The 12,515-nt window shown below is 48.8% G+C and overlaps 1 protein-coding gene across 31 annotated transcripts in view; it reads right to left on the bottom strand.

Annotated features, from left to right (window-relative positions):
* The window catches only part of SCRIB (scribble planar cell polarity protein), a 112,047-nt gene that overhangs the window by 86,729 nt on the left and 12,803 nt on the right, over positions 1-12,515 (bottom strand). For 30 of the 31 annotated variants that reach the window (XR_012631650.1, XR_012631645.1, XR_012631647.1 and 27 more), the window contains exons 2-5: positions 3,802-3,919; positions 3,477-3,555; positions 2,136-2,225; positions 1,381-1,437 (exon numbers count right to left, since the gene is read on the bottom strand). Coding sequence is in view for 27 of the 31 variants with exons in the window: in XM_074889915.1 (XP_074746016.1) it covers positions 1,381-1,437; positions 2,136-2,225; positions 3,477-3,555; positions 3,802-3,919 (344 nt within the window). In the remaining 4 variants the exon portion in view is untranslated. The remainder of the gene's footprint in view (positions 1-1,380; positions 1,438-2,135; positions 2,226-3,476; positions 3,556-3,801; positions 3,920-12,515) is intronic. The other variant, XM_074889968.1, reaches the window with a different exon arrangement.

Raw genomic sequence — 12,515 nt, 5'->3', positions numbered from 1 at the left:
ACACCCCCCTCCTGCAAGGGTGTCAGTGCTGACAACTCCTGTGCACTCTGGCACCAGACACAAGGTGACCGTGTTGTGAACTGTGCCTCCACACTGCAACCCCCAGATGGGGAGGGAGCCTGTGAGCTCACCACCGCAGGTTCAGCTCCTCTTTGGAAGCGCCTTGTCTTCTGGGTCAAAGCTGACACGTGAATTCTACGTGCAGATGTAACTGATGTCACATAACGCCTGTACTTGCAGGTCCCGGAGGAAAATAACCATCAGGAAGAGCATGTGCCTGAGTCAAAGCAGCATCTCACAGTGAGGGAGGCACAGCCACCAGAAGCAGCAAGACTGCGCAAAGCCTCAAAGCCCTCCTTGAACACTGCATCATCAGATGCCTCCTTCGCCCTCTTTTTTGAATAAAGCAGAGGAGCAAAGGGGGAAGTACAGGCAGCCAAACTGAATACTTGCTGTGAATAGTAAGAGGGCACTGAGGAAAGGTGACAATAGGTGCACGCTTCACACATTCACTGTGGAGTTTGTGTGGCCCCCAAAACACACTGCTATTCAAAAAGAAGTCAGGCAGAATCCCTTCCAACATATATTCAAGGAAGACTGCGGGAATCATCAGCTGGATGGATAAGCAGGCAGAAGACAAGCTGACAGAGCTGATGTAGGTTAGAAAACTCAAACAACTCTCATGGGCTCCAAACCAGACATTAATGTACAGAGTCATTAGTTCTCCACATCCTATCTACCTGAAAGCATCAGCTGTACCAAACAGATCCTCTGCCAGGAATTCATCTCTGTCCCTGACTCTCTGAAACATTTGACAAGACTTACCTCTTCTCCCTTGCTGGCTTATTTTTTGTCTGCTGCAGGAAAGCCAGTTATCCCACCCATTCCCACAAACGGCTCAACCAGATCAGAAGGGACACCCACAAAAACAGAGATGTCAGAAGCAAAATATATCTTCAGCTGTATTCTGCTGTTCTTCAGGTCATGAACTTCAGCATATACAGAATTCTTCCTATACCCATATCAGTACATTTTTCTCTCATTTTCCAAAAGAACCCACCATCCGCTCCACCTCTCCAGGAAAAATGGTTCTACCATTTCCAGCAGCTCTGTGGTGGAATCCTGTCTATTCCAAATCAGTCCTGACAGAGAGGCTGAGTACAGACTCTGAACATCCTTCCCCGCTCTTAAGCCTTGTACCATCTCTCTCCCTCCTCACCCCAGTTTACAGAAATCCAGCAAAATGCAGCTAATTTATGCAAAGCCTTGAGCCCTCCCAAGCCAAGTGCTAGAGCTTGTACTACAGAAACAGAAAATCCCTGAGGAATCAGCAAGAATGATCAGAGAGGAGACTCCTGAAGCCACCAGACAGACACTCACGTGGGGAGAGTCTTTAGCAGGTTCTCACGTAGCTCCAAAGTCACCAGGTTTGCCAAACTGCAAGAGAAAAGGGAGCGAAAAGCCAGATTCACTGAATAGGGCTTCAGGGATACAAGGAGATGCTCATATCCCTTCCCCGGGACCACCCCTCAAGACCTGCACAGATGCACATACACGAGTGTGTGCACATGAATGGAGATGGCAGGGGAAAACAAAAAACAAGGATGATCTTAAATGACTTCTGATGAAGGTGGCTGCTTATTGCAAAATCACGGGGAGACAACACTGTGCCCAAACTCAGGACGAGGAAACATAGTATCACATACAGGACTGTCTGCCCAAAAAGATAAAATCCCTCACGTGTAGAAAGGCAAATCCCATGGGAAGGGCACTGCACCCCACAGGCAAAGCCCCATGGGCCTTGCCTTGGCCATTTGCTAGCAGCATAAATCATTTCAACATCATCGGACAGACCACACCTGTTTGGAAAGGGGCAAATTGGCACTCATAAAATAAGGAAAGATAGAGGATTTGAGAAGCCTGGATGCATGCCTGGCCTGGGCCACATACCACAGAGGAGGAGAAGCAGCTGAGACCAGGAAAGGAACCTTTTTGAAAAGGCTGTCTTTAACAAGAATAACGCTTTTAACAAGAATAAGCAAGCTGTACCTGGGATGGCACACTCCTCCCCTCCAAGACCCGCCAGCGTCCCCCCCGACCCTCCTCCCCGTTCTGAGGACAAGGGGCAGACTCACTTCCCGATGTCCCCGGGGAGGCTCTGCAGGGACACATCGTTCAAGGCCAAGTGGCCCAGGCTCCGAAGCTGGGTGAAGCCCTCTGGAAGCCTGTGAAAGCATGACAGAACAAAACACCATTGATTCTGTGCACAAAACAAGCCCTAAGTTCCTCACTCAAATCCCCCAGAAGCCAGACTTATCCCCACTGGTATCAACATGTGGAAAGGAGAAGAGCAGGAACCAGCTCTGACCCTGGCTCCTGATCCAGGACATGCCCCGTTTCCAAGACAGCAACACCCCCTCACCAAAGTCACTACACGTCCAGGCGTACAAACCTGGCTCAAACACTAATCCCAGACTAAATTATGCCACGTGACCATTTAAACTTAAAGCAGGGAGGGCTACCAAGTAATCCAAATGCCCATCCAAGGGTATTTCTGCACTGCAGCATTCCCGGGGACCAAGCAGCAGCATCGTAACAGCTCCAAGGTGTAACAGAACAGGGGAAGACCCTGAGAAGGAGAAACCCTGGAGCTCGCTGGCCCCACTGCTCCCCACACACATCCTGCAACTCTGGGCCACAAAAAGACTCTAACAAATAACTTCTAGTGCAGAAGCGCTGGCGGCTGCTGTGGCACAGGGACTCCCTGCCTGAGCAGTCTGTCCCACTCCGGCGTGTCTGGCACCACGAGAGGGAAGCAGAGAGCTGCAGCTATTTAAAGGGTGACAGGGAGCACAAAGGGCAGTGGGCTCTGGAGCCAGAGTGGCATCCACCGGACCCTGGCAGACACCTGAAACCATGGCTCACCAGGGCAAAGGAGTCACGCTTAAATTCCCAAAATATTACGGATTAAGGGCTGTAGAGACAGAAGGCTGAAGAGATGAGGCACAGAGCCCATTCTTGGACACAGTTCTGGGCACTATGAGGCCAAGCACAGAGTTCAAAGGTCAGCCATCCTAAATTATAAATAAGACAGAGAGCAAAAAGGGCTGACAGGGAGCAAAGGATGGCATGCAGGCCTTTCTCTACTCCTCTGTAGTACAATGAGTCCACATCCATTCTGGTTTGTGCACCAGGGTGAAGGGGTGGGGAGGGAGTAACAAACTTCTTCTGAGAGGACAAAAGTCCAGTGGCAAGAGCATGACTAAAGGCTCATCAACCCCAGCCACAGGCCATGCAGGAGAGGGAGCTCTGCCCTACGCTGAGTGCTGCGCCTGCCAGGAGAGCAGGTCCTGGCACAGGCAGGGCGATCTGGCTTCAGGGGAAGCCGATTGCAAGATGAAGATCAGAGGAAGGGAGAACAAGAAACTCCAGCTCTCCTTCTCAGTTGGACAAAAGGGTTGCATGTGTCTTCCCACCTGGAGAGAGGATTCCCACTGAAGTCTGCGATTTCCAGGGATTTGCAGAATTTGATACTTTCAGGAATTTCTGGAATGTCTGGAAAAAAAACACATGAAAGGAAAAAAAAAAAAAAGAGGCTTGAGAAGAGCTTAACATGTGGAAAATGGGACACCAGGTACTGGTGACAGCCTAAGACACAGTAATACAACCCTATTTTCACAGCTCCTGAGCAGAGATCCCTCTGCAGGGCTGTGGAAGGTGCTGCCTCTTCCAGAACATGAGTGTTAAACTGAGCGAAGCAGGGCTGGAGGGCACCCACTTCCCACTTCGCTTTGACCTTACCGTTACGGGAGATGTCCAGTTCCACCAGTTGCATGAAGTTGGCAACCTCAGGGGGAAGTCTCTGGATTTCATTGTCACTCAGACCCAGCTTGCGCAGGTTCAGAAGCCTGAAGAAAGGCTACGACAGGAGAGAGCGAAACTGGGTCAGCAGCAGTTCTGTGGGAAGCCTGTCTTCTCACCTCAGGGCAGACCTGAGCATCCATCCCTAGAGACAACTGCTTTCTCTCATAACGTCTATCCCTGTGAGGTCCTCAACGTGCAGTACAGATGAGAACCCTGATTAAGGTCTACAAGAGACGAGGGTAAAAGAAGAAAGGCATTTAATGAGTTTAGCTTGATGATTCATTTAACATCTCTGTTATCCCACTGCTCTTCTCCCTCCCTTGTAGGACACAAAATGGATGTTCCTTGTTTCCTGAGATAACAGTTCATCTTAAGCACTCAACTACGAGCATCATGAGGAAGTCACCATAAAGCAGCTTGCCAGCAGACACTACAGTGTTTAAGAGTCTAGTCCAGGGAAGCCAACAAAGGAGAAACATAAGGGGATGTCAGACCAAAGTCCTGTCCCTGCTGTCATACACGCTGGCTGTACAGTACATTTTGTCAGGACACTGGTGACAGGTCCCTACACCGACAGGGAAAGCGTTTGTGCCACTTGTACCAGAAAAGGAGTGGGCAAACTATCTGTAGGGCCCAAGTAACAAAGAATTAGAGAAGGAAAGAAAATTCCTTTCTAGAAACACCACAGTCATAGAAATGTTGAGTGGAAGGGACCTCTGGAGGTCTAATCACACCTGCCCTTGTTCTCAGAGTCAGCTATATTAGCTATAAATGCTAAACGATAAGATTCACCAATCATACTCTTTCTAGACATCAACAGCCTCTCAAGTAAGTTTATGAAGCACAACGTACTAAAATTATCAACTGCAGCTGCTTCTAACTATTGTCGGACATAGGATACTGGACAGGATGAAAACAAAGGCTGTGCTGTTTGCTGTGTTTCCTGGAGTGTTTCAGGGTGCCTGGGAATAACAAACAAACAATACTGGGCCAGTGCAGAAAATGAGAGTTTTAAGTAGTTTACCTGTAACCCCCAAACAGACAAAGGCAGAGACTGATGCACACACACGTAGTCACGCTGTGTCTCTGACTACGTGGTTGGGCTCTGCCACAGTACAGACAAGTGCTCTAAGTCACCTCTAACAGTTCACGAGTTTTAGATGGCCAAATGTTAAGAAGCTAATAACTCAACCCGTGATGCCAAAGAAAGCAGAGATGAAGCCAGGAACAAACTCAGCTCTACGAAGAGACGCGCAGAAGCCACTTCTAATCCACGTAGTCATCCTGCCTGTCCTAGGCCAGAGGCAGGGAGGGAGTTACAGTGAGCAACAGAAGACGCAGTTGCAGAATTACTTACAGATCAGAAAACATGTCCATAGAGTCAGGGCTGCTCACACAGACCACACGGAGAAGGATCAAACAAGAATCTGAGGCCTGAACCTTCTTTCTCAGTTGCCTTTCCAGTAACCCATCTGCATAAAAGGCTGCTGAAACAGGCCTCCCCAGGGATAGCTGTGGGGGTACTGGGATTTGTTCAGGTTCGAGGTGGTGGGACCCCCACAACTGTCCTTCATAACACTGCAAAGAACAGTAAGACAGAGCAGAGAGGGGAGGGGTGAGAACGGAACGGCGATGCACAACATAACCCTGAAAAGACACACAAGACCACAGAGCGAGCTGCTCACCCCGCTGGAAGGGGTGACAATGAGGTCTAGTAATACAGCTTGAGGAGTTTGTCTGCTGTAGATCAAAACCTCTGCGGTTTCCCACAGAGACGTCTCGGTCAGGACGCGCTGCCGAGGGACGGCCAAACGCCACTCGGCCTTTCTGCGCCGTTGGGCTTCCACATCCTCCCACCGCCACAGGGAGAACTGCTCTGGGGTGAACAGCAGAGATACGAAATTCAGACCCCTGGTGTCCCGAAGTAGTACAGCAGACCATAATAAGTAAAAAAAGATGATTTAAGAAAAAAAAGTCCTTTTGACACTGAATAGCGTAAGTTCTTTTTAGTTCCGTTTATCTAACGCAAACCAGCTTAATGAGAAAGGAAGTAGGTGAAAGTCTAAACGAAGGCTAAGTGACAACAAAGGTTCAAGCCAGAGCAGGAGGTTTAGAGACTTGATTTCCTATTGTTTCCTAGATCCTTCTCCTAATTTTAGAATGCAAGGAAATTCCAGGCAAGACATTGTGTTGACCTGCTCGAGTCCACAAGCTGGAAAATAACAAAAGGAACAGAACATCTATAGTCCAAACTTTCAGCACTTCTGCCCACAGATTTTAGGCAGTCTCAAAATAGATGTGCACACTTTTAAAAAAAATATTTTAGAATAAACTAGAACAAAATAATGCTGTATGTTGCACTGCAATATGTATGGGAAGCGTTTATTGACACAACAGAGATTCAGAAGTCAACTATCTGTGGGGCAAACCGGCAGCAGGGAGCACTGACCTCAGTTCTGCCTACAGTCAAGTTGTCTGTTCTTAGCTAGGCCGTCAAAATCAAAACACAACAGCACTTCTTGGACACAGCTCTTGTATCCATGCAGGTTGTTGCCATTTGACAGAACCAAACTGCATAACAGGACTTTTACTGGCATAACTACCTTACTGAAAATGATCAGAACCTACACACACACAGACATGCCTGGGAAGCCAAGCGCAGACCGAGCCTCGGAATTGGGCTGTTGTGACAATCCCACAATTCTTCCCATCCGATTAACTTTTCTTCAGGGAGACATCTACTAAATATAATGTTCCAAAATACCTTGCTTTGTATTCTACTTTTTTATATCAAACACCATTTTTTCGCCACCAACTTTTTCTTTCTTTTAAAAAAAGTAAACAAAAAACTCCAAAACCTCACAGTGCTGACAGATTGTTATCAGATCTGTGCAAAAAATTTCCATTCAGAAACAGCAAGGCAACAAGAGTAGTACATCCCACTTCTTAAGGTTCAGTTAAGCTGGACTTGAATAAAATATTTTGATATGACAAAAATTCAAACTAGTCAGAAGTCATCAGTGGAGGTCACAAAAAACCAAATGCAGAATGACAGCATTCCCATGCAAGAACTAAGATTTTATATTTGAAAAAAAAAAAAAAAGGTTAATCAGAATCCAAGTAAGCCACCATGTCTGACTAGCAAAACCTTCTTGTTGATTGTTCAGTACCAGCCACTTCCTTCTGCTCACTAGCCCCTTACCAGCAGGCCTGTGACAACGAAACGTGCTGGCTGAAGCACATACACACCCCCAGGCTGCATCCCCCCTCGACAGACCGCCTGCTCACGAAGGTCGAAGGTCGTCACTCCGGTGGCACAAACGGAGCATCCCGGCGTTTCTGGAACCAGCCTGGCAGACTTCACTGCCGCTGCCTCACAGAACGTGAGGGCAGAGACCAGCACTGCCGAGCAAAGAAACAGAGGCTGGTTGTTCAGCTGCTCTTCAGAGACGGGACCGGCTCCAGGAATAAGCACTGAAAAGTGCAGAAATGCGCTTCCCACTTACCCAGCAAAGCTTTTCAAAAACTAGTAACCAGTCGAAGTTTGCTCTTATCTCTACGAGGACTACAGTTAATATGAATTAAAATATGGCAACTGATGCAATCAAGAACTGATAAGACTGAAAACACTGTATCTAACACAACACATAATTTTCAGTTCAGTATTTTGTGTCTGGGTACTTCAACTCCTAAGTCCAAGAGCCAAATTTACTTACAAAGCAAGACTGCACAACAGATGCCTCTGAGACACTGGAAATGGAGAGCAAATTAATTTTAAAATTGTTACTGGAACTAAGAGTGAAAACTTAAGCAAATGTCTCTTTGGAGGCTGGCAGTTATCCCTTTTTCTAATCAATGTTAACACTGTTCCATATAGCTGGCCAGAAAGAAAGTCACGAATTTAGCACCATACTGAATGTCTCTGCTGAGATGAAACACACACAGAATCACAGAATCGCCTAGGTTGGAAGAGACCTTGAAGATCATCTAGTCCAACCATCAAACACAACACCAAGACTTCCTGAATATCAAAAAAAACCCAAACCCCCACACCAAATGTGCATGATCTAAATCTTTCAGTGTCCAAACTATATATATATAGTTTAAGATATAAGATCAAAATTAGAAGTTTGAAGAACAAAAAATAAGCAGCAATCTTTCACTGTTTCCTGGCACACCAGAAGCCTAAAGACCACACAGAGCAAACATGGATTAGCACAAAAGGAGTCCAGTGCACAGGAGTTCAGCCAGCTCTGAGCATGATGGAAGTTACCACAAATTTTAAAAAAAAGGCTCAAGATCAGGGGACGTATTAACAGCATAGTTGGGTAACGGGGGGGGGGGGGAAGCTTTTGTAAATTAGAATATATTACGAGGATATTCTACTGTTGAAGTATGTGAACAGTTACAGGATGGCCAAGATGGAGAACAACTACAAAACGGTCTTGCCAATAAGATTCAGGGGGCACAAATTCTTACAACATCCAGAGCAGAGCAACTGCAATATAACAGCTTGGAAATACACAGGCCATTGCTCTCATGAATGTACTGACTGGGTGAAAAGTAGTGGAAGGTATAAAGAGCCTGTAAAGCACTATAAGCCAAAAGATAAGAAATACTCCACAAAACTATAACATTGCAAAACAGATGGAAAAATGTGAAATACAGGCTCTGCAGCATGTTTTCAAATGCAACATCCTTGTTCAGCAGCCCCTCTAAAGAGGAAAGCAGGCAAACACGTGAGAAGTCATTCAAGAGTTATCTAGAATTTCTGAAACAAAATTAAATTACTTCAATCTCTTAAAAAAAAAAAAGGCAACCTAGATCCATGGATTTTTCAGTCAAAAGGGACAATGAAGTAATGGCCTTCTAATCCTTTGTGTATCACAACCTTTATCACAGAATCATGGAATAATTCAGATGGGAGGGAGCCTCAGGAGATCTCTAGCCCAACCTCTGGCTCAAAGCAGGGTCAGCTGTGAAGTCAGACCGCGTTGCTCAGGCCTTTGTGAAGTCTTTCAAAACCTCCAACGATGGAGGATCCAAAACTCCTCTGGGCCCTCAGATCCACCCATTAATTCTCCTCCCAGTGAAAAAAGCCACCTCGTCCCCAGACGGAAGCCCCTCATCCCGTTGATGCCCCGTGCCTCGTGTCCTGCCCCACGCCCAGCTGGGCCCCGGCCCCTCCCTAACGCCGTGGCTGCAGAGGGAGTGGTGCCCTCCCCAGGCCCAAGGGCCCCGCAGGGTCCTGCCAGGGACCGCGGCAGCCTCTGCACAGCCTCTCCTGAGCTCCTGCCACAACGGGCGAGCGCTGAGCAGGGGAACCCCCCCGGGCTGCGGGCATGCTCCGGATGGCCCGTCCAGCACCCTGCCGGCCCTCCGTGCGCCAGGGCACCCCCAGTCCCCGCGAGAGTGGAACTCTGAACCCAGACCCCGGCTGGGAGCCGAGCACTGCCGGCACCATGTCCGACAGGAACCGTGGAGAGGAGGCGGCCACGCACACCACACCAAGGATGCTGCCAGCGAGAGCACGTGCAGCATGAAGCCAAACTCACGGGCCCGTCTGCAGAACCAAATAAAAAGTCTCAAATGTCCCTTTTTGCTGTTGCCAGGCAAATATTGACGTGTACAACCAATATAAACAATGGAAGAGACCCATCAAAACTTTAGGAGACCCCTGACTGTGACAAACCTTTCAGAATTAAACCACACCAGTCAGCGACCCATACAGCCACCCGCTACAAACAGGCTGGCTCCCAACAAACTCCAGATGAGCTAATGGACCACCCCAAGCTATTGATTCTGCTCCTGTTAGAGTACAGGACACTTGACTGTCAGCCAACCACAATTAAACTGGAAAGACTTTACCTCTGTCTTAACAACTGATGCCTCAGCAACTTCAGAAGACCTGCTTCAATACCGAAATACAGCGATATATGCAGAAATGGGAAAGGATGAAACCTCAGCACAATTATTAATGAACCTCTTGAGTAAGACCACTGCCTTTGAAGAAATAAGAAAACTATCGGGCTAATAGAACAGAATCACTGCTATGACAGTCAAAACCATCAGCATTGCAAAGGGAAAGAAATGTCAGCTTCAAACTGAAACACTGCCACCAGCCAAGCAGAGTGCCGTCCTGACCATGCGCTCCTCTGCAATGATTGGTCAGTCTACTCAAGGAACGTTTCCAAACAGCACACTGTGGTTTTATCTGAGGTTATCCAGAGAAACAGTAACAGGCTCAGCCAGTTTATGAAAACAAGAAACACTGGTAGCAGCAAACACAGGCTCCACTTGGCAGATTCACCTTTGGCTTCTGCTGAGGAACTGAAATACCTGTGTATTGAGAGAGTCCTGAGCCTCACATACTCCTGCAGAGGCCCACTGCTCGAGGACACGTTTCTTACTGATAGTGCACGGATACCTGATGCTCCACTTCGCGGAGCTTCTCACACTGTGAGACGCAAAAGCACAGAAGTCCCCGATCCCATGGAGTTTGGCCAATGGTGAACACTTACACAGGAAAGCAGAGTGAACCCAGGAAGGAGGAAATACCCACGTGATTTGGAAATGAGCTTCTGGCCTCATACCCTCGACGTGCCATGACTGCTCCCCAGCAATGCAGATGGGTGGCACTAGAGGTGGTGCTGCCCAAAATTAAGAGGCAGATGCCTAACTCCTGAGTGGAGGCAGAAGTCTGACAGTCCCCTTCCTCGTTCATGACGTGAGGAACTCTGACTGTCCAACTTCAAAACTGGCTGCACCAGCCGCCTCCTGTTCTGCAGAAGACGGGAATGGAAGAAAATGGTGCCAGCCACCACTGCCTTCACCCTGCCTCAAGCAGCACAAGGCAGCACCTCACTGCCTGTGGACACTAGTGCAGAGCTTCCAGCTAAGTTAAGGAAGCAGGGTGAGTTTCTGGAAAGCCCACGTCTGCAAAACTGCAAAGGAGTATGTAGCAGAACAGTGGGTGAGGGATGCAGATTTCCAAATACAGCAGTTCACTCAGAGGCAACATGCATCACGGAGGCAGGGCCAGCAGAACCACGGAATGGCTGAGGGTGGAAGGGACCTCTCAAGACCAGCTAGTCCAACCTCTGCTCAAAGGGGTCAGCTACAGCAGGTTGCCCAGGGCTATGTCCACCCAGGTTCTGACTATGTCCAAGGATGGACATTCTGCAACTCACTGGCAACAGGTTCCAGTGTTCAACCACCCCTCCAGTAAAAAAAAAAAAAAAAAAAAAAGTATTTCCTTCTGTTTAAACAGAATTTCCTCTATTTTACTCTGTGCCCATTACCTCTTGTCCTGCCATCGGACACTACTGAGAAGAGACTGGCTCCAGCTCCTTTGCTCTCTGACATCACATACACACTGCTAAAATCCCCCTAAGCCTTCTCTCCTCCAGGCTGAACGGTCACAACTCGCTCAGCCTCCCCCCGTACCACAGATGCACCAGTCTCTTCATCATTTTTGCGGCCCTTCACTGGACAGACTCCTGCATGTCCACGTCCTCCTGCAGTGGGGAGCCCAGGCTGGTCACAGCCCTCCAGAGCAGAACAGAGGGGAAGGATCACCTCCCTTCACCTGCTGGCAACGCTCTTCCCAACTGTCGGTCCACCTGTGGTCCACCAGGACCCCCATGTTTCTGCAAAGCTGCTTTTCAGGTGGTCGGTCCCCTGTCTGTACTGCTGCATGAGGTTATTCTCCCCACGTGCAGAAACTGGCATTTCCCTCTGTTGAACTCCATGATGAAAAATGTTGTCCCATTCTTCCAGCCTGTCAAGGTCCTCCTGAACAGCAGCACAACAATCTGGTACATGCAAAGTCACACACAGCGCGTATATACACAGCAAGGTCATAAAGGGCCCTTGTAAGCCCAGTTTCTTGTATGTAAGAGGCCACTGAAAATGTCTGAAGGAGGCTCCATCCTCCTCTCTGCAATTAGCACACCCCCAACTAAGTTGTGTTTCTTCAGCTCGCTGGCGTGACGTACTTCCTCCAAACCTCAATCCTGCCTCTTTGTCGATGTTCATATCGGTGAAGCTCCCAGCGTTAGTACTGAGGCTGCAGCCAAGCCCCAGGACATGGAGAAAAGGTTAATGGAGCTATTAGGTCAGCTGAGAGAACCACAGGATTCAGATAGTGATGCTGGGAGTTTGGACACCACCCCCAAGAGCTTCCTTTCTGCTGCAGAGTAACGCTTGGCAGAGCCTCACCTCCTCCCCTGCTCGCTTATTCAGTCAGATCAAGAAGTGGAAAATGAAAGAAGGAGAAAGGACAATGGATGAAAGGATCAGAACAAACACTCTGAGCTACCACTCAGCTATGCTGTTTCCCAGAAACAACAAAATCCTGAGAGCAGGCCTGGAATGCCAACCGCTCCCCAAATGGGATTAACGGCCCAGAGCCAGCCTGGCTCCGTGGGCAGACAGTGCCGGGGACCCCGCGGGCCACCCCGCGCCACTGCCGCCAGCTCTGCACCAGGGGCACGCTGGAGCTGGCCCCGCCACGCCGTCACCCAAGAGAGGGCAAGGGCTTCAGCCCCGGCGCGACCCAAGTGGTCTGATGGTGGCCAGGGTGGGGGACGCAGAGCTCCCAGGCCCCAGAGCTCCCCGTGTAGCCAGCCTGCGGCTGTCACGGCCACCGA

This window comes from Strix uralensis, chromosome 1, assembly GCF_047716275.1.
Source record: "Strix uralensis isolate ZFMK-TIS-50842 chromosome 1, bStrUra1, whole genome shotgun sequence".
NCBI lineage: Eukaryota > Metazoa > Chordata > Aves > Strigiformes > Strigidae > Strix > Strix uralensis.
The sequence above is the reverse complement of the archived record's forward strand: the minus strand, read 5'-3'. Positions and strand labels throughout refer to the sequence as shown.